Here is a 25,405-nt window from a genome sequence, read left to right on the forward strand (position 1 = left end):
ATTTTCAGAGTAATACTGTATACTGTTTATGAATTAATATAAAATTATAAGCATTTATTATATTCACTCTAGTTATTAAATTCTCCTGGGAATTCTTACAAAATACATATGCCATAGGAGGTGCATTAGTCATTTCCAATTAGCACAAGAACTTACATGTTTATATAAGCATTCTTAAAGTATCACATGTACAGACAACTGAAACTTGGCTCATTAACATTCTTCTTGGATTCCAAAACTATATCCTAGGGAACAAAATGACATTTTAATTTTTACATCCTCTCACAATTATATAAATACTTTAATGTTACAAAACCAAAAGTTTACTTAAATTATATTTTGCATGGGTACTGTCGAAATATACTGTGCATTTTATACATGTTTTGTATATATTTTAAGTATAGTACTTTACACAAAACTACATGTGATATACAGATGAACTATTAAGACGTTCTTGAAGATAATTTGATTGGACCTTACCTCCGTTTTGTACCCTACTTTAGAATCTAATTCTGGCATAAGATATGTTATTTCTTATGATTAGTTATTTGAAGCAAAGTTAATTCCAAGGAAGGTAGAAATTTAGACATAGGTCTTCCAATCATCTCTTTCTCTGTTTCTTTCTCATTCTCTCTAATGGAAGAGAATTATGAATTTGACAGTATAAATTTGGAATAGTTAAGAAAAACAAATGTCAAGTCTTCTTTTTGGTGTAGGTAACATTACCTGTCAGGGGTCAGAAGCTTTTAAATAGGGGAGGAGGGGTTAATATAGGAATTTGCCACCCCAGTGTTGGAGGGTTTAGAAGAAGAGGGAATGCAAACTGCATGAGTGAGAGCAGGACATAGTTACCACCCCCGAGTAGAGGAACAAATGAACGGGAGTGTGGTAAACAGAACCCAAGGCAGACTTCTGCGGACAGGGTGCTGCCTGGTGGTGGCCCATAGCTCTCCTCAGGAGCAGAGAAGCTGCAAGCGCTGGGTGCTGGAGCCAGCTGGCACTGCTGTGGTGATCGTGACAGTGCAGCAAGCAAATAGCAATAGAGAAGTCCCTCTAAGTCACCACCCGCCTCCTAATCCTCCTCTAGTCCCTTCCTTTCACAGGAACTAATGGGCAGTTGCTGTAAAAAAAAAAAAAGTCTGTGAAGTATAATCTTCAGATTTCCAGCCATAGCTTCACGGTGTTCACTGCAGAAGGATCGATTTGGGACTAAGATGGAAAACTAGCCCAACTACCAATCCATAATCGACAACGTTTATTATTGCATTCTTTGAGTATATCTATCAAAGTTCATCTAGCTCTAATTACAAATAATATTTACAACAAACTAACCAATACTAATAAAGTGTACTTTTTTCCTGCTTTAAAGCTACAACTCTTTGGTTACTTTATACTCAAATTCATAGTCTAAAAATTGGTATATATTATTTATATACAACACTATATTTCATTAAAAGTTACTGAAATAGCACATTCAGAAAATGGTTTCATATATAAGAAAGCACCTTGGATTTTGCATTAAAAAAAAACCCTGTTTTTTAATCCAGTTTCAATCATTAATTGATTTTGGCTTAAGTTGCTTAAACCTCATATTCCTCATTGTAGGACATTATTTGATGATTTCTAATATCATTTTAAGATTCATGGATTCAATAAATCACAGAATAATAATACAATACATTTTGTTGAATTCTGCACAGTATATTGATGTGCTCTAGAATTTACATGAACTCACATAAACACTGAATAAACATAAAAAGCAGAACTGATAGTGATGTAAACTCTAAGAGAAAATAAAACAGTTTATAAAAATTATGCACATTTCATTTATCAAAATCACAAATTATGCATAACATGACATTTACAAAAATCACAATAATTCACCCAGATAATATATGTATATATATGTGTATGTATATATGTACATGCACACGCACACACACACATATATCATCATACTTGAGACTATATAGAAAGATTCCTGTCTATAAAAACTTGTACTTGAAAAGCCCTACTTACACCCCAGCCAGTGTGACTTGGTTGGTTGGCATCACCCCATAAAACTAAGGGTTTCCGGTTTGATTCCTAGTCAGGTCATGTACCTGGGTTGCGGGCTTGCACTAACGACAGCTTTGAAAATAGAAGTGTTTTTTAAAATATTTTATTTATTTATTTTCAGAGAGAGAGGGGAAGGGAAGGAGAAAGAGTGGGAGAGAAACATCAATGTGCGGTTGCCTCTGCATTTACATGACCTCACATAAACTGATAGTGTATGGAGATTATGAAGAAATTGTTTGGCCTACTTATTTGCTCCCAATACATTAGCTGCCTTGGTACACAAAACTAAAGACAAAGATTCTCTTTAGAAATACCACTTTGTTGACAGAAGCGTTATAGATAAGGGTAATTGTTGCATCATTGCTGATGTTGTTGAAAATGTAATCAAATTTGTCCAAAATCAGAAGGTTATTGTCAGTTAGTATCTAAATTGTGTTTTTCTTTATAAAGGTTATGTTGGGAGGAATACCAATTAGTTAGTTAAAAAGTCAATGAACAGAAAGTACTGAATAATCAATCTAGTGCATATACAGGGACTGAGATGTGGAATAATGGCATTTGGAAATCTTGCCATTTTCTGAAATGTTAAGATAAGAATCAGCCCTGGCTGACATGTCTCAATGGATTGAGTGCTGGCCTGCAAACCAAATGGTTGTCGATTCGATTCCTAGTCTAGGGCACATGCCTAGGTTGTGGCCTAGGTCCCCAGCAGGCGGTGCACAAGAAGCAACAACACATTGCTGTTTCCCTCCTTTTTCTCCCTCCCTTCTCCTCTCTCTAAAAATAAATAAATAAAATCTTTTTAAAAAAGAATCAAAGTGGCATTAAGACAAACATTGGTTTCTAAAGCAGGATAAAATTCAGTAGGTATATATGAACCAACTAGACAAAAGTACAAAAGAAAAATCTGGAGTCTTGACGCTGAACCCAAGCCTGTATGACTCTGGAATTTATTAAAAAGAATCATTTATGGAACATTTGGTAGTAATCTTTCTGCTATATTATGCATTCATGAGCTCCTTATTAGGATTTTGGGGCTACTTTTGGTCACTACACTTTTTAAAAGATGTGGACAGACTGGAAAAGATCAGGAAAGAATGAGGAGAATGACTAAAGGGATAGAAAATAGTAACCTAAGAGAAGGTTTGAAGAAGTGTGTTGCTCATAATAGAGAAAAAAAGCCCACAGGGCTGTCTGGTTGTTGTGATTAGATACCTGAGGCATTTCCACAAGATTATAACAGATTATTATTTTTTTCTCCACACGAATGTTGGCTAGAACAAAAGAAAGGTGTGTAATTAAAGGGCATTTTGTTGTATATATAATCCTCCTAATTAAACTTGTGCTTATTTTTCCATTCCTTTGATCTAGTGAGAGAAGTGCTGGAAAGCTACCTCAGTAATCCTTAGCAAGATAAATTTCCTTTGAGATCTGAAGATAGATCCCTACTTCCTTCTGAGAAAACAGAGTAACTTCGTTGATCTAGGAAAAGGGCTCTACAGGTATCTTTTGTGTTTTGCATGCTGTTGGCCCAGGACACTTACCCTGACAATGCTTATGAGGGTAAATGGACGAACTGGAAAGGAAGGAGCCCTTTGAGTTTTGAAAATTATAAAGGGAAGGCTCTGGACATGTTCAGAACTGCAAAGAAAGTTACTGAAAAATTTTTGAAACAGTCCTCCAGAGTCCAGGTGATGGCTGAACATGGTTGAGAGAGGGGAGCACAGTGGCTGGAGTATGGCCATCCTTGTTTGGTACAGTTCTCAGAGGGTAGAATCCTTCTTTGGGAATCCATGGACTCCACCAGATATCTACAGAGACACCATGTGGCAGGGAGAAGCAATGGCAATAAGATAATGAGGTGAAACCCAGCTTTTCCACTTCAGTTGGGAGAGGTGGGAACCCCAGTAAGGAGAATTGGGCTTTCCTTCTTTTTTTGAGGGGGGAACCGCTTTCCTTCTAATGTGGGCATTTCATGCCGTACTAGAGATTACTGCGTTTACAGCCCACCTTGCTGGAGCAGCTATGTTAACAGAATATATTTAAAGAATATATCAAATTAATTATGTAAATATTAAAGAATAAACATTGAATATAATATTAAATATAAGCAGAACAAGTATTAAAGAACCTATCATTAAAAAGTACAAAGATAAGTTAAACATTTAATTATTTACAAATATTCTCTCTTCATGAAAGTTGTTCCTAATATGCTTAGATGATATCAAATCTTCCCATAACCAGCTCTCTACTTAGAAATAATCAAAATGGAAACTTTTTATTTATTGCTATATTATTGACAACAGTCTGTCTCCTCTTCTAGAACGCACATGCCATAAGAGTAGGCCCATGCATGTCACCCTTAGGCTCACAAAATCACCACTGTATCATCAACCTCTATCACATGGTACACAGCACACATTCAATACATAACTTGGTAGGTAACATATGAGTATACTCCATAAATAAGGGTGGAATGTCATCCTTTAACAGTGTAAAAGTTAAAACTGAGTATGTTATTACAAAAACCCTTCTCATAGTAAAAAACCCAGGCCCAGGAAAAGGTGTATCATGGGTGTATCTTTCTAAACATTTAAAGAAAAAATGTAAATAAGAAATAACAGGAGTCAGATAGAAATTCTTCCAGGAAATAGAAACAAGAGAATTATCCCTATGTTTTTTCTAAGAATGAAATCCAACCCTTGATTCAAAACACTAGCAAGGAAATTACAAGTAAGAAATGTTATAGACTAATCATCAGCATTGATGGAAAAAGCCTTAATAAAACATCAGCAACTAGAATTCAGTATATGGATATATATTTTCATAGAGATGTAGATACAGCAATAACAGGTGGGTTTTTTCTATATGTAAAGTTAATTTAACATTAAAAAATCAATTGGTGTAATTTACCACGCTAAACAAAATGAACTAAGGAAGAGGAGAAAACACAATTATTTTTATAAATTTAGAAAAATGATTTGACAAAATTCAACACCTACTCATGATTAAAACTGAGAAGACTAATACTAATAATAGAAGGGAAATACCATAATCTATAAAAATATTTTAAAAGCCTCACATAAACATCTTACACAATGGTGAAATATCAAAAAGATTTTAAAAGATTTCTCTTGAAATTAGAAATGAAACAGGCATTTCACTATCAACATTTCATTCAATATTATTCTGGATATTTAGTAAACAGAGCAAGAAAAAAACCAAAAAGATGTACTAATTGTAAAAGAAGAAATACAATCATTATTCATAGACACACAATAATTATGTGCCTAGAAATTACAAAAAGCTTACAAACAATTAGAATTAATACGTGAATTTAGTCAGATTATTGGATATGTGTCCTATTTGGAAACTTTGTTTGCATTCCACTAGCAAAACAACCACAAAAAAGTGAAACAGAAATAATAACACCATTACTATAACTTCAACTAATATCAAATGTCTAGGAATGAACTTAACAAAAGATACTCTAAGTCCTTACACTAGAAACTAAAATTCTTATTAAGATTAAAGAAGTCTAAATAAATTAAAAGATAATTTATGTTCATTGGAAAGCACAGTATTGTAAAGAGATTAATTTCCCCCAAAGTATGTATAGATTCAATGCAATCACAACCAAAATCATAGCAGAAATTTTTTAAATCAAAAATGATAGATAGGCTTACTCTAAAATGTATAATGAAAGGACCAACGGTACCAGTATTGAAGATAAAAACAGTCCTAAGGACTACTAAATATCAGGAACTATTACAAAGCTACAGTAATTAAAACAATGTGATATTTGTGCAAGGACAGAGAAGTTGAATGACAGGCCAGCCTGGAAAGCCCAGATAATGTCCTCATACACTGTCATCTGATTCTGAAGGATGTGCTGACGTGCAACTCATATCAACCTTAATAAATAAAAGAAATTCTTTCAGCTGCTGAAAATGGTTGGTTCTCAACTCTCAGTCTTTTATGGAAGTTGGCCCTGACTGCAGAAAACTGGCTCATTCCAGGTCACCTGTCTCTGGGGTCAGGCTGCATCCGGCAACTGATCAGCACAGGGGCACTAAGGTCCAGGCCCCCACACCCCACCCCTCTCTGATTACGAATAATTACATTATTTGTAATATTACAAATACATCTGGTTGAGACATCTTCTGTCCTGGCTTTCAAATGTAAACAATTAACTCAATCAATTGTACACAGTTTCCCAAGGAATTATACTAACCAAAATGGGATTGTGACAAAGGATTTTTCCTGGAAAATCCTATGTTTCTTTTGATAAGACGCTCTGACTCAGGACACCTCTGAGAGGCCATCCCAGCCCCAGATCTCTCCAGAGAGCCCGCAGGGGCGTTTGCTGGGACCATGTTACAGCTCAGCTTCTCTCTCTCTGTCTAATCCTGTTTCCTTCCTCTGTCTGCCACAGCCATGGGTTCCCAAGAGCACTCCTTCACAAATGTCTGGCAAGCTAATCTTGAACTTAGAGTTGACTTCATCAGGGAGCCAAACTGCAGAAGTTTGTGCCAGGGATGTTCAGAAAAGCAGATGCGAATGCGCAGCTTCAGGATCATCCGCCTGCCTGGAGTGTGACAGGGTGACTGCAAAGTCAACCAAGCGGTGGTCCAAGTTGCAGCTTCTGGGCCAGCTGTGGTCGTCTGTGCTAGAATAGAATAACAGGTGTGTGGTGTGGCCATTGATTTTTAAAATGTGGGGTTTTTTTTCCATTTTTATCTGGAATAAGGTTCACAAGGAGTTCAAATTCACTTGGAATAGATATTTACAGACATTTAGAGTTTTGTCTTAGGACTAGGTTAACCTTCTTAACCGCACCATGACACAGACCTAAAAGATCTGTATGCTCTGGGTATCTCACAGAACCTCACATATGTCCCCTAGTTTAATGTCATTATGCCCATTGGGCCAGATGAGCCAGAAATGGCTAGTAGTTTAGAGGCCTCGATAAAATCCATACGTTTCAAATGGTGGGAAATAAAACCCACAAAAGTGTAGGGATCCCTCCCATCAGTAAAATTTGTAGGAGTCCACTGGCCCTGGACTATTTAAACTGAAAGACAGATCATTACATCTGTCCCACTAAGAAGGAAGAACAATGTCAGGCAAGCCCATTTGTGTCCCGGAGGAACAGCACCATGTACCCAGTAACATAAGAGCCAGCTGCCTTTCAATGGACCACTTGTTGGTTCTCCCTTTGAAATGTCACCACTCTTATTTCCCCAAGTTTTAAACAAAGAAAGAAATAAAACAAATGAATAAAAACCACAGTTCAAAATGACAATGTCTAAGCTTGAGGATGTAACTTAAGAGAACCAAATAGATTTACTACCTAAATTTGGCAAATAACCCACCCAGGCCCAAGAACTGACAGACTGTAATTTACTCTGAACAGTGATGGCCTTCTGCTATACGTCCACTGTTTCTATCCCCTGTGGGTTTCTCTCGTGGGTAGGCTCTAACGCAAATCATACTGGCAGGGGGGGATGCTGGAAAAGTAACCCCAGGCTTCTCTGCAATACAGAGGAAACCTTAGAAAACAGTGATCATGATCTGAGTGACATTAGATAGGAGCTGTAGGGCCAATTCTATATTCTCACCTCTTTTTAAATATAGCCTGCTCAGGGATTTTTTATGATTCCTTTCCTGCTGCAATAGCATGGAATGGCTGTATTTGCAACAGAGATGGTACTACTGATAACGCCTCCAATATTTATGATCTGGTTCCTTATAAAAAATGGTTTGTTAACAGCTATGATAGAAAATCTAGTATGTTTTCCGATACAGTTTGTGGGTATTGGCCTGTGTATTCTGTCTTCTAAACTTAACTGTGGTCACTTATATATCTCCTCGAGTGTCATCTATTGCATATAAATTTATTCCTTCCATTTTTATGTTTCTTGTCTTTTTATTAATAATATGTAATATGTTTCTAATATCGTTTTTGATACAAATTCAGACTTTGTCAGGTTATTTTACTTAACTGGTATAATTTATTTGTTATTTAATTTTGCTTTTGATTTTATTGGTTCATTTTATACTTCTTTTTAAAAAATATTTTATTTATCTTTAGAGGGGAAGGGAAGGAGAGAGGAAGGAAACATCAATGTATGGTTGCTTCTGGTGCATCCCCTGCAGGGAACTGACCCCTGCCAGGAACTGGCCTGCAACCCAAGCATGTGCCCTGACTGGGAATCGAACCTTGATCGTCTGGTTCGCAGGCCTGCGCTCAATCCACTGAGCTACACCAGCCAGGGCAATGTTCTTATTTTTATGTAGCTTCTTATGTTGAATGTTTAATCCATTTATTTAAAATATTCTTCTTTTCTTTAAATGCACTGAATAAATTTACTTCACAATACTGCTTTGGTCTAAATCCATTACTTTTTAAATATAGAGATGAATAATTAATTTCTAAAGCTCATATATTTAGTTTTGATTTCCTTTTAAATCAAGTTTTATTTAGAAATGTGTTTTCAATTTTGAAAATGGAACGTTTTATATGTGTGAGTGTTTCCAGTCATTTATAACTAAATTTTAGTTTATTGAATAGTAGCTTGAAAATGGAGCTTCTGTAGATTCATTTTCCTGGAATTAGTTGACTTATTCATTACAGCCTTACAAATATGTATTATCTGCTACTACAGAAACAAATAATTTGTGTTTGGAAAAGATCATATGCAGATGCTAAATTTTTATTAGTTATAATATTCTCTTTATAGTAGATCAGTCATGTTGTTTCTGTCACTCAGCTCCTGTTCTCAGCATCACGTGGTCCCAAACCAGACAGAGGGGGAAAGGGGAAGGGAGGAGAGACAGAAGGGATACAAAATTGAGGTGGTCTCAGTTATCTTATATTTCGGTCATCATAAACCTGCTCAGGTACAAGAGAATCATGTATCTTGTTAATAAAAGAAAAGAAAGGGGAAAAAAAACAAACCAACGAATTCTTTATCTTTCACTTTTTTGTTCTCATTTGATCTGACAATTTTTGAATGAGGTATGTTAAAACTCTCCCACGATCACAGAATTGTGTACTTCTCTTTTCATTAATAGGAATTTTGCTCTGCATGCCTTAGCTCTGGCAAGGGATGCACAAAAGTAAGGAGTCTGACCTATGATTTTCCTAACTGATGATTTGTTTTCCAGCAATATATTTAAAAATTTCCCCTATTAACTTTTCACATACAAAAAAATATTGTTTTGATGTTTAAAAAATTTTATACCTCTTTTGCTTTCTGATAATTTCATCGAAATGTCTTCTTGTCTCATCTTAAGAATTCCCCTTTATTTCCTTACTTATATCAGGGAATGCCTTACCCAGGTAGTGAGAGGTTAAAAATGAATTCTGTCACTTGCTGGCCAGGTACCAATGGACTGGAAAGCTGTGGGAAAAGATCCACAGAGTGAGTGGCTCTGTTGGGAAGGCGCCAGGTTGGTAAGCTCTTATGGAGTGAGGGTAAGATGCATCTTTCTTCGGACTTCCCATTCCTCTGGCGCAGTCTTTTCCTTAAGGGGACACAAGAGATAAGTGCATTATGCTTTTCCCCATATTATGATTACAAAGCCCAAATGAACAGTTCCACCATAAACGCCATGGCGTGGGGTGTCATCACTCCTATTTCCTCATGCAGGTTCTCCTTTCAGAATGCATTATCTTGCATGATAAAAGCTGCTCCTTACAGAGCCCTCTTGTAAAAATGACCCTTTTACTAGGTTATTCAATGTCCTCCTTCTCCTTAAACTGTATCCCTTAGTCCAAACTCCTCAGCCTAAGTTCTCAAAACATAATGAGTTCATGCATACACACATGTGGACAGTACCAATGAGGTGACTTTTTAGAAAGAGGATTTATGATTAGTAACCTAGGACTCCCAGTTTGTAGAATCTCCTATTAGTTATTAACTTTTTCCATCTTCTCAAATAATGAAAGTTAGACAAAGTAACTCTATTACATTAATGTTTGTTTAAATACAAAAGTGTATACCTGAAGAAGATTGAAGAATTTTTATATCTGGTTCTTTATAAAAAGATTAGATCCTAACATTTGAATTAGCTAAAGTAATATATATATATATATATATATCTGTTGTAGTAGAAAAATTCTTCAATTACTATGTTGTATCTAGCCAAGCTAAAGCTCTAAAATCAATAATGCCCTATTTTTTCCCACAAAATAATGTTATCCTGATAAACCGTGAAAATGAAGTGGTCTAATTCTTGAAATGTATCTTTGTCTGCTTGTCAATGTGGAGATAATAAAATGCATTTCTTCAAAAACAATGGAAATGATATTAAATCTACTGAGCTGTATTCACATGTTAACATTCCAGGTTATTTTGACCTTTTTTGGCATCTGGTTGAGACACATTCTGTCCTGGCTTTCAAATGTAAACAATTAACTCAATCAATTGTACACAGTTTCCCAAGGAATTAAACTAACCAAAAATGATAAAGGATTTTTCCTGGAAAATCTTATGTTTCTTTTGATAAGATACTAGAAAACAAACAAAAACCATAATTTTCTAAGAGGCTCAAGTATCATATTTACCTCTTTTTATGTTTGCTTTCCTAAATTTATGTCATTATATTCCATATTAGAAAAAAAGAAGTAATTTTTAAAATCTATCCTTATAAAATTAAACTATATGATTCATTAATGGAGCGGTTTCAGTTTCTAAAAAAATCCATAAAAAAACATTTAAATCGGTTTCAGAGCTATTTAACAAAAACACCAAAAAGGAATTACTATAGCACAAAATTGAAATAACAATGGTGTGTTATTTCAGAATCACAGTAAGTTACTTTGAAAGAGATTTACTCTCAGGGCAAATTCATTTCATTGTTTGCTTAATCTAGTTTAATGAAATTCTTTAGTTCGTGGAAACAATTCTAAATCAACATGTTCTTTTGCTAATCACACTTTTAAAATGTAAATCTGGTCTTGTTCTATCTGCTACTTAAAATTCTTCAGTGGCTCTCATAGTCTTCAGAATAAAATCATAATAAACTCTTTGCATGGCATTCAATGTTCTTTATTACGTGATCTTATTTACATCTTTGGTTTATCTGCTTCCCTGCTTCTGCACTGGTCCAGCCACACTGAAGTTTTGAATACCCATTTAGTTCACACTTTTTTCTAATGCCCAGATACATCTCAGTCTGGTCTTTCTGCTGAGAAAAAAAAAGCTCTGCACCAGAAGGATTTTCATGCAGTTAACCCCGAATTATTTTACAAGATTCATCTCAGCCATCTCCTTTGGGAAAAATCCATGGTTGTTGCCCCAGAGTGCTATGATGAATGTTCTGCTTTCAGAATGTTCTGCACTTTCCTATTGGGTAACTCTTAGCCACACAATTTTAAACATCCACCTGCTTCCCCCACTTTGGATCATTTAGTGTAGGTACCATTTCTTACTTCTAGTTTATATTTTTATATTTTATATTATATTTATATCTGTGGGCCAAACTTGGCCCATGTTTCTATTCAAAACATGTTTCTATTCAAAGAAAAATTCATCTTTATTTCCTCCAAATAACAATGAACTATGCTATATTCCTTCAGTCTTAATGAATGATTTTCTTTAAAAAATAGTCTAATGTTGTTGTTAGCACTCTATCATTTTCACCTTCATACACTTTTAATGACCAGATCCTGGCTTTTATTAATTTACAAAAAAAAAACCCCACAAAACTATTGCGAATTCAGTTGAATTAATTGGCATTGTTCACATGGTTTAAAATTTTAGGATCTTTTTTAAGGATTTTGCTTTTTAAGCTGATACTACAGATCTGGCTTGAACAGCAAAGGAAGAGAACATGTTGTCTTCAACCTGTGAACCTTCTAATCCTGCCTGCAGGAGCATCCGACCTCTTCCCAGAGCTGCAACAAAGCTGATGGACAGATTCAAAGTTTGTCCAAAGAGGTCACTCTAACTTTGCTCAGACTTGGTATAAACTGCGAAGCCTTTTGCAAGTGATTCTGTTTGACTGGAAGATTTGTGGTCCTGAGTTGCTACTCATCTGCTTCTGCCCTGGTAACTGTTGTTACTGCTTCAGAGGAAATGTTTGGCTTCAAGCAGCCTCGAACAATGAGCTGACAATCACATGCTAACTATAAAACAAAGGAATAAATAACTCACACAAGCAGATCTGCGGATGACAGTGGCTTTGCCAGTATCTATTTGGACATGGAGAGTTTTGGCTAAAATCAGTGACTGACATAGTTGACATAGTTGATGTTGAACATAACATCAATTGTTCATGAAGCCTTGTGTCATGAACATAAAGGTGAGTCACTTTTCCCCTCTTTTTTTGCTAAAGGCTAAGGACATATTTCTAATAGATCCAAAAGCTCTGTCGTATCATGTAGGTGCTTTGCAGTGAATACTCAGAGTAAAATATTAAAACCTTGATACCTGTTTGAAGTCCACACACCTCCAATCACAGAGCATTCCTCCCCATGGGAGTAAGGACTGATGGTGGGTTGGCAGATGCTCCAGTGGGCCTTCGATTGTTCTGAACTATTTCCTGTAATGCTTATATTCATAGATAAGAAGATCTTCTTTATATTTCTGCTTTTATATTCTCACATGATCACAATTAATGTGGTATCTAAGTTGTATATTGATGTATTTATGGGTATCATGAGATTTTATTGAATAAACAATTTGCAGTCACACAAAAACTATTTTAAGAGTCCAGTTCCCCAAATCAGAAACAATCAGGTGTGTAGCTCTCTTAATTGCTTATTACCAAAGTGACTTGGGAGAACTTATATGCTCCCTGTGGGTTGCTATTGTAATAAGAATACGATTAACCCCGGAAAGTTGTTGAGAAGATAATAAATTTAAAGTGGTTTGTGTAGCATATGGAAAACAGTATAGACTCATTCAATAATGATAACAATTATTAGTGCCATTAATAGTATGTTTAACAGAAAAAATTAAGTGCAAAATAATTCACATATTGGTTAATCTTTTGGAACAACTTAGAGTTGGACGTAAGGGCCTGGATCTAGTACTAGAAATCTCTTTGATTTCAAGATCTTAATCTGCAGCCAGAATTCTGTACAAGCCATGTCTAGGTCTAAAACTTTCTGCTTTCACTCACCCCTGCATAACCAAAACCAGAGTCTTAATGTTGTGATAGGACATTAAAAATGAAACAATCTCTTCCCTTTCCAACTATATTATCCTGGATGAATTAATTCCCTTTCTTAACCTCTGATTTCTAATAAAAATGTGAGTATGAAAAACCTCACAAAAATATCTTGAAGTTTTTGAAGTATAATATAAATGACATTTTTAATGAACAAATAATCAATAAAAAGTGGACATTATTGTTTAAAAGCTAGTTTGAAGACAATTAGGGTATTGGAGAATGTATTAAGGATCATACGCTGTGTCTAAAAAGCATATGGAACTGATTTCGAGTTATAAAATATTGTTTTCATTATTCTAGAACACTAAGACTGGCTACTCATTAACATTTCCCAATACAAGTTTTGCTGTCTTTCAAAATTTATGAATAGTACTTAACAGATGCCAAATAACTGGCCCATTATTCTAATCATCCTCAGCTGTAATTTTCTCTTTATTTATATTCCAATTACTTATTTTTGAGATATTTTTAAATAGAATGATTTGGAAAAAACACATCTAAAAGAGGTGACATGCTTTTTAAAAAAGTATTTGATGGTTATAATAGTGCATAGACTGAAGTCTTAGTAAAAAACTGCCATGAATGACTATCACAGTTCAAGCTTTCATTAAAGAATAAACATGATGCATAAATAAAGGACATAGAAAGGAAGTAAGTGTATATATTTAAGACATGTTTCATAGCTATATAAGCAGTGAGCGGCAATGGTGGTACTTGTATCATACGAACAAATGACTTGGTGAGACTCATTTATCTTCTTAAAGTAATTGATTTCTTAATCTAATACAGGGTATTTTAGAGTGGTGTTTAAGTTTCTGAAGAAGTAAAATAAAATTAACATATTATAGATCATGTGATGTTGGGGTGCATGGGAAATAGGATTCCTATTGAGTACCCTGAGACAGGCCTACAAAATATTTCCACATAAATATGAAGGAACAAAATGTACAAAAAATGTGCATCAGGGTTCTATCAATTAAAAATCTATCATTCCATTAGCAAATAGAAAAAAAATCGAAAGAGGGAAGGTAATTATTTATGGCCCCTCTTCTGTGTATTAATACCAGATATTTAACATAAATCAACCTGTTCAGTTCGTAGAACAACCCTGCAAATTATCTATTGTCATTTTCATTTTACTAATACAAAATCATGAAATTAAAGAAATAAAGTAACTTGGCCAAGCTTTACTCAAGTTTTCACCACTATTCCAAGTGCTTGGACAACGTCACTGGATAAAAACAGACAAAAATCCTTCTTTAATTGAGCATATGTTTTAGCAAGGAAAATGAGGCAACAGATACATGAACAAACTGTATAATATTTTAGAAGGTAAGAAGTACTATGAAAAAAGGAAAAAGCAGGTGAGGGGATCAGAAATTCTTACATGGGGGTAGTTCACTCTTTTAAACAATACTTACTAAATCTCCTTCAGAGGGTGACATCTGAGAGAAAACTTAGGGACATCAGGGAGTTAGTCATGTGCCCCTTTGGGCGAGAGCATTTTAAGCAGAGGGAACAGCTTGAATGGATGACCTAAGGTGGGTTCCTGCCTAGCGTGGGGATGTTGGAGAAGCAGCAAGATCAGTGCAGCTGGAAGAGAGAGAGCAAGGGGCAGGGAGAAGCAGGGTAGAAGGCAGAGTTGTTGGTGGGGGGTGGCAAAACCATTGGGACCAGGTAAACCATTGTGAGCACTTGAGTTTAGAGTAGAATCTGAGTGAAACAAAGATTGCTGGGTTTAGGGCAGAGGAGTGACATAATCTGCTATGTGACATGTTTTAAAGGTAGGTGGCTGCTGTGTTGAGAATGCTAGAGGATGGGGAGAGCAACGAAGGAGGCAGGGAGAGCCACCTGGAAACTATCACCATAATCTAACTTAGAAACGGCGGTGGCGCAATCCAGGTTGTTCACAGGAGAAATAGTGAGAAATAATGGGGTTCCAAATACAATTTGAGAATAAACAGGGTTTCCTTACAGATTGAATGTGGGAGAGAGAAAGAGAGAAATCAAGAACAACTTCCAGAATTTTTGCCTGAGCAACAAGAAGGAAGGAATTGCCATCAACTGACACTGCTGGGCATGGAGCAGATTTGGGGAAGAACATTAGTTCCATTTTGGAAATGCTGAGTTTGAAATATTTATTAAATGTGCATGGAGAGATGTCGAGAAGGCACTTAGTACGAGTTTCGAGTTCTGAACAGAGGTCTAGTCTGGAGAAATCAATTTGGAAGTCATTAACATGGTATTTAAAGCCATATGACTGAATGAAATTACTAAAGGAATGATGTAAGATGAAGAACTGAAGAAAGTGGATCATCATTTGGCAGGACTGGGGAAAATACATGATTTCAAGATTACTCGGAACCTTCCCCATTGATGGTCTAGTATAAAACAGCTATATAAATACAAGTGAGTAGATGATCTTCAGAGCAAATATTCAAAATTCTGAACTTCACAGCTCCACAGGCCTAGAATAGTTCATTAACTGTATTTCTTAATCTGTGGGCAAAAAACCAAAACCAGACCAAACTGAAACATATCCAGACAACTGGACATGATTGTCTTATGATTCACCTAATTATCCAAGGAAGTATCAATATGTGACATCATTAGAGATAATAGCAGGAAAAATGAACAAGTCAATTTTAGATATTTTTAGCACAGAAGTTCTTTTAAATGTGTCCTGAAGATTTTGGAAATAAAACATAAGTCTATTTCATCATACAAATGTGAACGTCCAATTATTCCAATCTCTTAATAATGCCTTGACTATATGCAAATGAAGTTTAAGGTTTTCTTCATCTGAACTCTTTTGTTTCCATGAAACTTATTTTATTCTTCTTTATATAACCAATTCTCCAAAACTTACATCTTTTTTAAAAAATATTTTATTTATTTATCTTTAGAGGGGAAGGGAAAGAGAGAAGAGAGAAATATCAATGCATGGTTGCCTCTCATGAGTCCCCTGCTGGGAACTGGCCTGCAACCCAGGCATGTGACCTGACTGGGAATCGAACCGCCATCATGTGGTTCGCAGGCCCGCACTCAATCCACTGAGCTACACCAGCCAGGGCCAAAACTTACGTCTTATAAAACTTATATGATCAATACAGTACTCCTTTTTATGTTCTTAACATCCAAAGTCATGATCCAATGTGGAATCTCAAAGAAAAAGGATAGCTCTTTAAATAAAGTAATGATCCAACACTAATCTCAGGGAGAAGCGTATCTTGTAAAGCTTATAGAACATGGTTATACAGACAGTCCCCCATTTATGATGGTTTGACTTCTGACTTTTTGTCTTAAATGATGCAAAAGCAATATGCATTCGGTAGCAAGTGTACTTAGAATTTTCATCTTTTCCAGGGTGGCAGTATGCCATGTGATACCCACATGTGATGCTGGGCAGTGGCAATGAACAGCTGCTCCTGCTCCCAGTTAGCCGCGAGAGTAAACAACCAATACTCAGCTGTGTGCTGTGTTGCCATCTTGTGTTTTGTGTTTACACACTTCATCGTGTCTACAAAACATGCATCTGTGTCTCCTGCTTCTGGTGAGAAGAGGCAGGCAATTACCCTATACAGCTAATGCTCCTTCTCCCCATATGATAGGGATTGAAAAATGTAGGTTCAAAGCACAGTGCTAAGTGATGCTCACGCAAAGCAGTGCTTTTTCGATTTAAAAAATCCAATTAGGTACACAGTCAAGAGATAACAGCAAAGCTGACTATTACCCAAGAGCTACATAGCCAAGTGAAGGGCCACTGGTAGACAACAAGGACAATGAACACTTTGCTAGAGAAAGCGGAAATCATATGTGGCTAAGAGACGTAAAATCAGACTGTGAGTTTCTGGTAAATTACATTCAACATGTGTAACACCAAGTATATATCCCCTAAAGAACACATCTGAGCTTCCTTTTCTCCATCTGCAAAATGGGAACAAAGACTTAAATCTTGCCCAAGAATGGACACTGTGAGGGACAAATGAGATGATGCAGTGAAAGTGTTCTGAAACTATCAGGTTCTGTACATATGTTAATTAGTTAACAAAGGTTGGAACAACGTACCTGTAGGATTATGTGGCCTTAGTCATTTGACTAATTTAAGGTTGCTTAGAAACGTCAGACTTCTAGAGATTAGAAATAAAACTCAGAGATTAGGTTAGATGCCAGTAGTCGGGGCGAATGATGAGTTTACAGAAATTGTAGGTCTCCCCCTTTGGTCCAAGAAGGTCATTTGTTCTATTATTTGTTGCTTATTTTTGTTGTTGTTGTTTTTATTGTTAATAGTGGTTACGAGGTGACCCTAAAGGATTCGAGGTCATGGAAAGGGCTTTTTTCTCCTGTACCAACACTGTCCTTACCCGAGCCCCTGCCCTTTCGTCTGTAGTCCCCTAAAAGGGGAGACTGCATTTCTTCTGCTCAAAAGCCCTCCCGACGCCTGCAGGGAAAGGTGTGACGTCCCTGTGGTCCCGTCGGGACCCCTCTTTCCGTCCCCTCCCCTCCGGCGTTTCGCCGTCCCGCTGTCCCTCGCTCCTCGGACCCGGCCCGCTGACCCCGCCGCCGTGCTGGCCCGGTTTCAGACACCCGGCGGCGGCGTGCCACAGCGCAGGCTCCGCGACCGGAGCAGGCGCGTCACCGGAGCTCCTCGGTGGCGCGGCGGGGGGACGCAGCTGCCCCTGCTCCGCGCCCTCCTCACCCCCAGCAGCCACCGCCGTCTGGGGCCTGTGCTGCCTCGTCCTGGCCTGGCGGCTGCAGGCGGGGCCGCCTGGGGTACGTGTCCGGGGCTCGACTAGGAGGGAAGGGCTGGGGAGGATGGAGGTGGGCGGTTGTCTGCGGACAGGAATACATGCCTCTGCGGAAACACAGGGTCAAGGCTGGGGTGCTGGGGGCACGAGGAGCACTGCGGCGTGCAGGGAAAGGGGACGAGCGCTCCCCTGCGCGGGGACAGGGGCGCAGGGTGGCTGCGGCCGGGTCACCGATGCGGTGGCATCCGCAGACACTCTCGGGATGGAGGGATGCAGAGGAGCGGGGATAATTAAAAAACGCAATTTTGGCGGGGAGAGCTCCTGGTGTTGCTGTTTGTGAAGATCCTTCAGTCACTGCAGCTGTCCCCTTTGAAAGGTCGGCGGTGGAGATACAGCATGGTGTTGAATTTCTCTCTGCCCCTTCAAACTGTTAGGACCGCCCTTATATATATATATATATTTTGGGGGGCGGGGGAGGATGTGAAGGTGGGAGAAGTACCTGCTGCTGTGGGCAAAGGTGTCTGGAAGCAGATGCCGCCGGGAGATGGGGGAAGGGAGCGTCCAATGCTGTAAGTTGACAGAAGAGAGCCTTCTGCTCTTGCTCTTGGCCTGATAAGCAGCTTCCGTTTTCTTCATTATAAAGGACCTGGCTTGCTTTAGGGGTGTAAAGGATAAGTTTGAGAAAATAATTCCTGGAGAAAAGGATATGAAAAACATGACATAGGGGAAGCAAATTTATAAGGGTCAGATGGGAATTAAGTTAATGTTGAGAGATATGATAGGTCCCTCTCTCTGCAGAAAACAATGAAGGAGTAACAATTTATGGGTTGAAAATGAAGGACGCAGAAGAGGTTTAAATATTCCAGGATTAGCAGAGGTTTAAAGTTGTTTTTTTTTTCTTTCTGTTTTTGATGCATCAGATTCTGGGAAGAATATAATTCTCATTTCAGCATGGAAAATGTTATTAAAATTATGGCTAAGAAGATTATTTGGGAGAGTCTGACCATACTTGCTATTTTATTTTATATAATGTTACTAGAATTTCTGGAGTCAGAAATCATCATATGGTAATAAACATTAGTATCAAGCAAGTAGGAAAGGCAAAAAGCTAATTTAAATCTGTATGCCTCTTTTTGGGGGGTAAAAGGTAACTTACAGATTTAGTGTGTATAAATAAAAACACAATGATTTTAGAGTGTGAAACTCTTCCATGCTAATTTTTTTCTTTTACCTGTCAATTTTCGATACATTAAATTATTAAAGTTTATTTAGTTTTGTTATTTATGGAAAATTCACATGCAAAATTGAAACAATATAAAATTTTTTTAAAACAAAACAAAAATTAGTCCAAATGTAATAGCATTAGATAACCATTTTATCACTGTGTTAAACATCCTTCCAGATATCTTTCAAAACATAGATCAATATACTATGAAAATCAATATCAATTTACAATTGTATGTTATTCTAGACTCCAAAATCATATGGTTATCTTTTATAGCTCATTAGGTTTTTTAATTTCCTACCATTATTTAAACTAACTTTTACTGCTAAATCATCACAAAACATACAGTGAAGTACAGCCACATAGGAATGAGCAATGAGGATTTGATGTACAGGTGTCCATTGGGTAGTAATACACACATTCCTTAAAGAGTCTTATCGTTAAAGATTTGCTTCATAAATGTAAACGTTTTCTTATTTTTTCTTGTAGATCCATCTCCTGACATTTAACGTTTCAAGATGAAGTTTTTATTGGCGATTGCCTTTTTTATTTTAATTTCCTTGTGGGTTGAAGAAGCCTATTCTAAAGAGAAGTCTTCAAAGAAGGGGAAGGGGAAAAAGAAGCAGTATCTATGCCCATCGTACGTTCTTTATGTCTTATATTCTCATAGGGAGAAATGTTATTGCATTTTTTATTCAAGTAAGGTGGTTTATTGAAACATATATCAGCAGACACTTTCATATCAGAATATGCAACCGTTTGTTTCATAGGTAGAAAGCAAGAGGCTAAAGGGAGGTTTAGAATGTGAAAGCTAACTTCCAGTATTAAAGGTAAAGTTTTATAAAGATTTGTCTATGCTCAGAGCTTACACGTTTTCGTACATCTTTTATAACAGGAGAAAAAATGTTACTATCTTCTTCTTACCCTAAATGTGCAACTTTAATTGGATATTGAGATTGCGTGTTTTGAACAAGTACCATTTCAGAAGCCGATGTTTAAAAAACATTCCTAAGAAATATTAATTAAAGAAATCAGATAGCTAAACTATGATTTTAAAGTGTATTTAGTTTTCACTGATGGATGGCACAAGAAAATTCACACGGTGGATTAGTAAAGGATTTATATTCGGAAATTAGAGTATTTCTAAACAAATATGCCATTAAATTTGAAGTTACATTTAAAAACAAAATCTAAATCCAAACCAACAACTCAGGGTGGGGTGGCAAAAAAAAAAGTTTTGAAGTTTGTACTCTTTTTTTTTTTAAATAGGAAAGGTTAATGTAAATCCTGAGTAATAGCAAATAACGTCCAATAGTTAGAGCAATGGAACAGCATAGCCATAAATAACTTCCACAAAATATAATGTGCTTTTAGGTGATCATGCAACATATCCAGTGACGTGTGATAAAAATTATTTTGCTGTTGCAAGTCATTTTAAAATTAAGATTTCTTAACTGCCATGTTGATCCCAGGTAATATTATTTCAGCAGCAGCATCATTTAACTGTACACTATTGTAGTCTTTAAAGTGTTCTATAACAGATACTAAGGTACATTTGGGGAAGCATATGTTGTAAAGGATATTAGAATTGGTATTTTGGAGTATGTGAGTATGTGAGCCTGGAGACAGCATCACGGTCCACATCAAGTCCTGCATTAGACTAAGCTCTCTATTGGGAAATACCTCCCGATTGTATCAGGGCTTTAATAGGCCTGCTTATTCCAGTGCTACCCAGTCCAATGACTGGACCAGATATCTGGGTGTGTGATGGGATGGCCGTGAGTTATATTCAAGTGCCTCTCCTTGGCCATCTGGCCAATGGGATAGGAAGTGTCTGATAGGGTCAGGCTCAGTAATAACCATCATTTGAAATGATTACTATTCTTCTTGTTAGTTTCTGTGGCACAACCAGAAAACCGACACTTTAGGGAACTGGAAATCTTCAGGCCTTACTCTTCCCCAGTGAAAGGACACATTCTCATGTTTTAGAAAGTCGCTAGGTTAACTTTTTATTGGATGAGTGTTGACGTATTGACAAACTGGTGTGTATGTCTTATAGTCATGGTGATTCTGTGTGTGCGGTCAAGCCATCTTTGATCATTTCTTTATTGGGAGGAAGCTTATAGGGCTCTTCTTTCTCATGCCCCATTAAACATCCTAAGTCAGAGTTCCAAACGTGGTATCAGCAAGTCTCATAACCATCATATATCTCACAAGAGTCTTTGAGGACATTCCACCCCTTTATGGAAGTACATTATTAAAATTGCCTTATATATAAACTGCCTGTATATGTGTCTTGTCTATAGTGAAAACAGATTTTTAAAGTTAAATCTAGTAGATAAAGAATGAAACAATGAAGGTCCTCTTTTGGTAAACATGGAAATCTTCACGTGGAAGCCTGTACGTATACCTGATAAGCCTTATCACAGTGCTTTAGATATGTAATTCATTGCAATTTTTTCTTTGAAATTGTCTACTGTATTTTAAAATTTTGTCTATTTTTTATAATTATGAGACTAGATAAATCTTAATTGTTACCATGGTGATACTGCCAAACCTCTGACTTACAAAAAGTAGATGTACCTTAGAGAATTAGATACCCATTTTTTGGTTTAAGCATTTCATTAAGAATTTTGATTTTATTAACACTGAATTGTGAAGACTAGAGTTTTCTCTGGCTATGATTGGATCTATTCCATTAAGTTTCTTTGAACATCCAGATTGATAGTCTCGGCCCTGATACTGGGCTGTGAAAGGGTCTGCAAAGTATTTGTATCTTAAAGGGTGATACAGCTTGCCTGGCTGGTGTTAAGTTGATTAAGCCAAAAATATCTTGACTAGGAAGAATATTTAATATTATAAAGCTCAGAAATTAGGTACCAACTATCATAAAACTTCTCAAATGTGGTGAAATTCTTACCCAGTGACACTGTGATTTATTTGAACTTAATTTTTAAAGTAGTTTACGAAGCAATGGCATTGTGTAAACATATGTGTTGTGTTTTTTGGGTGTGGTAAACTTGAGAAGAATGTCTCACTTTACAGTTCTAACAATATTTCCTTCAAAAAGTGGACATAAAGGAAAAATGTTTTAAAATATAGAAGAAACAAAGGACTCAGAGTCCTTAATATTTTAGCGTATAATTTTGATGTTGAGCTTGAATCATATCATAAACTTTTCCTGGGTGTTTACTATTTTTAAATTCATTATTTAGAGATGTTATAAAATTGTAAACATATGCTATTATTAATTATTTTTGGTATTTAAATGAAACAACAGTACCGCATTGACAAACTCCCGGATCAATTTCCTTTCAGAAATTTTGAGAAATTTGATATATATTAATAAATAAGAAATACAATTTAAATTAGAAAAAAATATTTCAGATTAAGTCTTTGGATCTGGCTTTCTATTTTACACCTTAACCTGACATTCACCTTAATCTATTGGTCTTTCCTCTGATTTTTTATACATTCTGCCCGAGTGGTTTTGTCCAAATCTGTGGCTGTAACTACCATTTAGTCACTGTTAACTACTACATTTCTATGCCCAGCACGGGCATCTCTAAGAATGCCACAGCTTAGACCCAGCCGTTCTACCTTGACTACCTGTCTTGACCTCAGACGCAACTTAAAATGGTGAAACCCAAGTTCATAAACCCTTCCAGCCCTCCCAATACAGTGTTTTGTTTTCCAGCAAATCATAGCATCACCTTTTTTGCTATTGAAACAGAGTCCTGGGGACCACCGTAGACTGTCTCTTTCTATCTTAGCTTCTCAAATTCAGTAGTTCCCAAGACTCCTCAGTCCAGAGCCCTTCCTGTCATTGGAATTTATTTTTCATTTTCATTTCCAAGTGGGCACTGCTTTATTTACTCCTCCTCATCGTGTTTGCCGAACTCTTTGTCTCCCTGCTTCTTATCGTCCTCTATCAATTCATATTTCACACTGGCCCTAGAATGTGTTTTCTGAATTTTCAATATAATCAAATCATTCTAATGCTTCGAGTCCTTGGTAGGACTCCGTATTACTCTAAATAAGGTCTTGATTCCTTGGCTGCACCCACAGTTCTTGCTGACTGGCTCTGACACCTCCAACACTACCTTTCCGTCCCAGCCCCCACCTCAACACAACCCACACACAGTCAAGTCTCATAGGCACTTGCTCTTTCATACCTCCGGAAGTATTTTCTCCTTAACTGAAAATGCCAATGTTCTCCTTCTGTTTTTAGTTAACCCCCACCTTCGTGGTCTTGTCCAAGTCTATGGCTAAAAATATGAGTATCTATTGTTGATCCCTTCATCTATTCTGGCCCAGACCTTTCTTAAGAGCATCACACCCATACATTTAACATTTTCATCTGCCATTTAATGACCTGAAACTCAACTCAAACCCTGCTATCTCCTTTGGGAAACTTCCTAATTCTGATAATCTCATTTAGATAAACACACTCTGTGCCTCCAACGTACCTTAATTGCCTATCGTGTTTATAATAGTCTATGGTAATCATTAGTTGTAATTGCTCGCTTTCCCCTCTAGATTGAAAGCTTGAGAGCAGTGTCTTATTGAGTCAAGCACTAAAGAGCAACATAACACCCACACAATATAAAAATTTGTTTAAATGTGAATAAAAAGGGCTTTGGCTCTTATAAGTCATTATATCTGGATTGCTTAAGGTACCTGAAAATAACTTATATAATCCCTTTGGATGATATTTAGAAATATGGTCTCAATATTAAAATTAGATAATTAAATTAAAATTAGGGGAGTTAACAACTGGGTAATTAGTAGAATATCTTCAACCTGGGTGATGTTTCCTGGTGAAATTTTGGCCTTATGTGTGTTCAACATTTAATTGATGACTAAAATAAGAGCAGGCATAGGAAACAATCATCAAAACCAAGGATAGTATATATACCCATATATTAAGAAATGAATTTTCTGAATCATAGGGTATAAGCATATTAAACTTTAGAAGATAATGGGCCATTTTCCAACGGGACTATCATCATTCATGTGTGAGCATTCCCCTTGCTTTACATCCTTGTCAAAACTTGGTATCATCAGCAGTCAGTTTAATTTTAATCATTAGATAGAGGTATAAGATTTTATACCCATTGTGATTTTAATTTGCACTTCCCTGATGATTAATGTTGTTGAGCACCTTTTCAAATGTATATTGGACTTTTAGTTATAACTCTACTGGAAAGTGCTCACTACATGCTACGAATCTCTTTCCAATTTTTGTTATATAGTTTTACTTTCTTAACAGTGTCTTTTGATGAACTAAAGTACTTATTTTTAATGAAGTCTGAGTCTGAATCACTTATTAATCTCTTTTAATGCTTTTGTATTTTATTTAAGAAATATTTCTCTACTCCAAGGTCATGAAGATGATCTGCTCTTTTCCCCCTAGACACTTTACTGTCTTATGTTTCCCATTTAATTCTGTAATCCATGTCAGTTTATTTATTTATGTTGGTTTGTTTATATTTATTTTTTGTATATAATGTAGGATAGGGTCAAGACTCATTTTAAAAAGCAGCACATTGTTTGAAGACCATGCTGGACTAAATAATTACAGTTGTACCTTTATTGTAAATCAGTTGCTTGGTTCTCCGTTCTGTCCCACTGGTCTGTTACTGCTCACCGGTGTCAGCCACACACTTTCCTATTACTATAACAGAATGCCTTGATGTCCTCTAGCTTTGTTCTTTAGTATCACCTTGGCCATTCTAAGTCCTCTGCATTTCCATAGGAGTTTTAGAATCAGCTGCTCTATCTGCATACATATAGACACAAAATGCTGGGATTTTTATTGACACGGTTTTGTTAGCCTAAAAATAAGCCAAAGTGAGAGGCATCATTGTTTATTTGAGGTCCAAACGTGTGATTCTGGGTCACAGATTCAGACAGAAACCCAAGTTGTGTCCTGATGGCAGAGGAAATGACTTTTGGTGAGAAACTCACGGTGTGAATAGAGGAAAGAAATGCCCCTTGGTGTTAACAAACTGAGTTACTCCTTAGCTATCCATGACTGGTTACTGATTCTAGCTGCAGAGGGAATGTCCATAATTAATAGTTTTTGTGGTTAGGATGTCTGTTTTCCTGTTAGTTTTACAAATAATTGCTTATCAGACCATGTTGCCTTGGCCCAGTGCAAAGGTAATTTCGCCTGGTTCAAACATTC

At 36.6% G+C, this 25,405-nt stretch overlaps 1 protein-coding gene across 1 annotated transcript in view; it reads left to right on the plus strand.

Moving 5' to 3' along the window:
• Positions 1–17,818: 17,818 nt before the first annotated feature.
• The window catches only part of GLRB (glycine receptor beta), a 51,886-nt gene continuing 44,299 nt past the window's right edge, over positions 17,819–25,405 (plus strand). Inside the window, exons 1-2 of the mRNA XM_037058278.1 lie at positions 17,819–18,015; positions 19,705–19,855. Coding sequence (XP_036914173.1) covers positions 19,734–19,855 — 122 coding nt within the window. The 5' untranslated portion in view covers positions 17,819–18,015; positions 19,705–19,733. The remainder of the gene's footprint in view (positions 18,016–19,704; positions 19,856–25,405) is intronic.

Source organism: Sturnira hondurensis, unplaced genomic scaffold, assembly GCF_014824575.4.
Source record: "Sturnira hondurensis isolate 20B ecotype Veracruz unplaced genomic scaffold, ASM1482457v3 Scaffold0010128, whole genome shotgun sequence".
NCBI lineage: Eukaryota > Metazoa > Chordata > Mammalia > Chiroptera > Phyllostomidae > Sturnira > Sturnira hondurensis.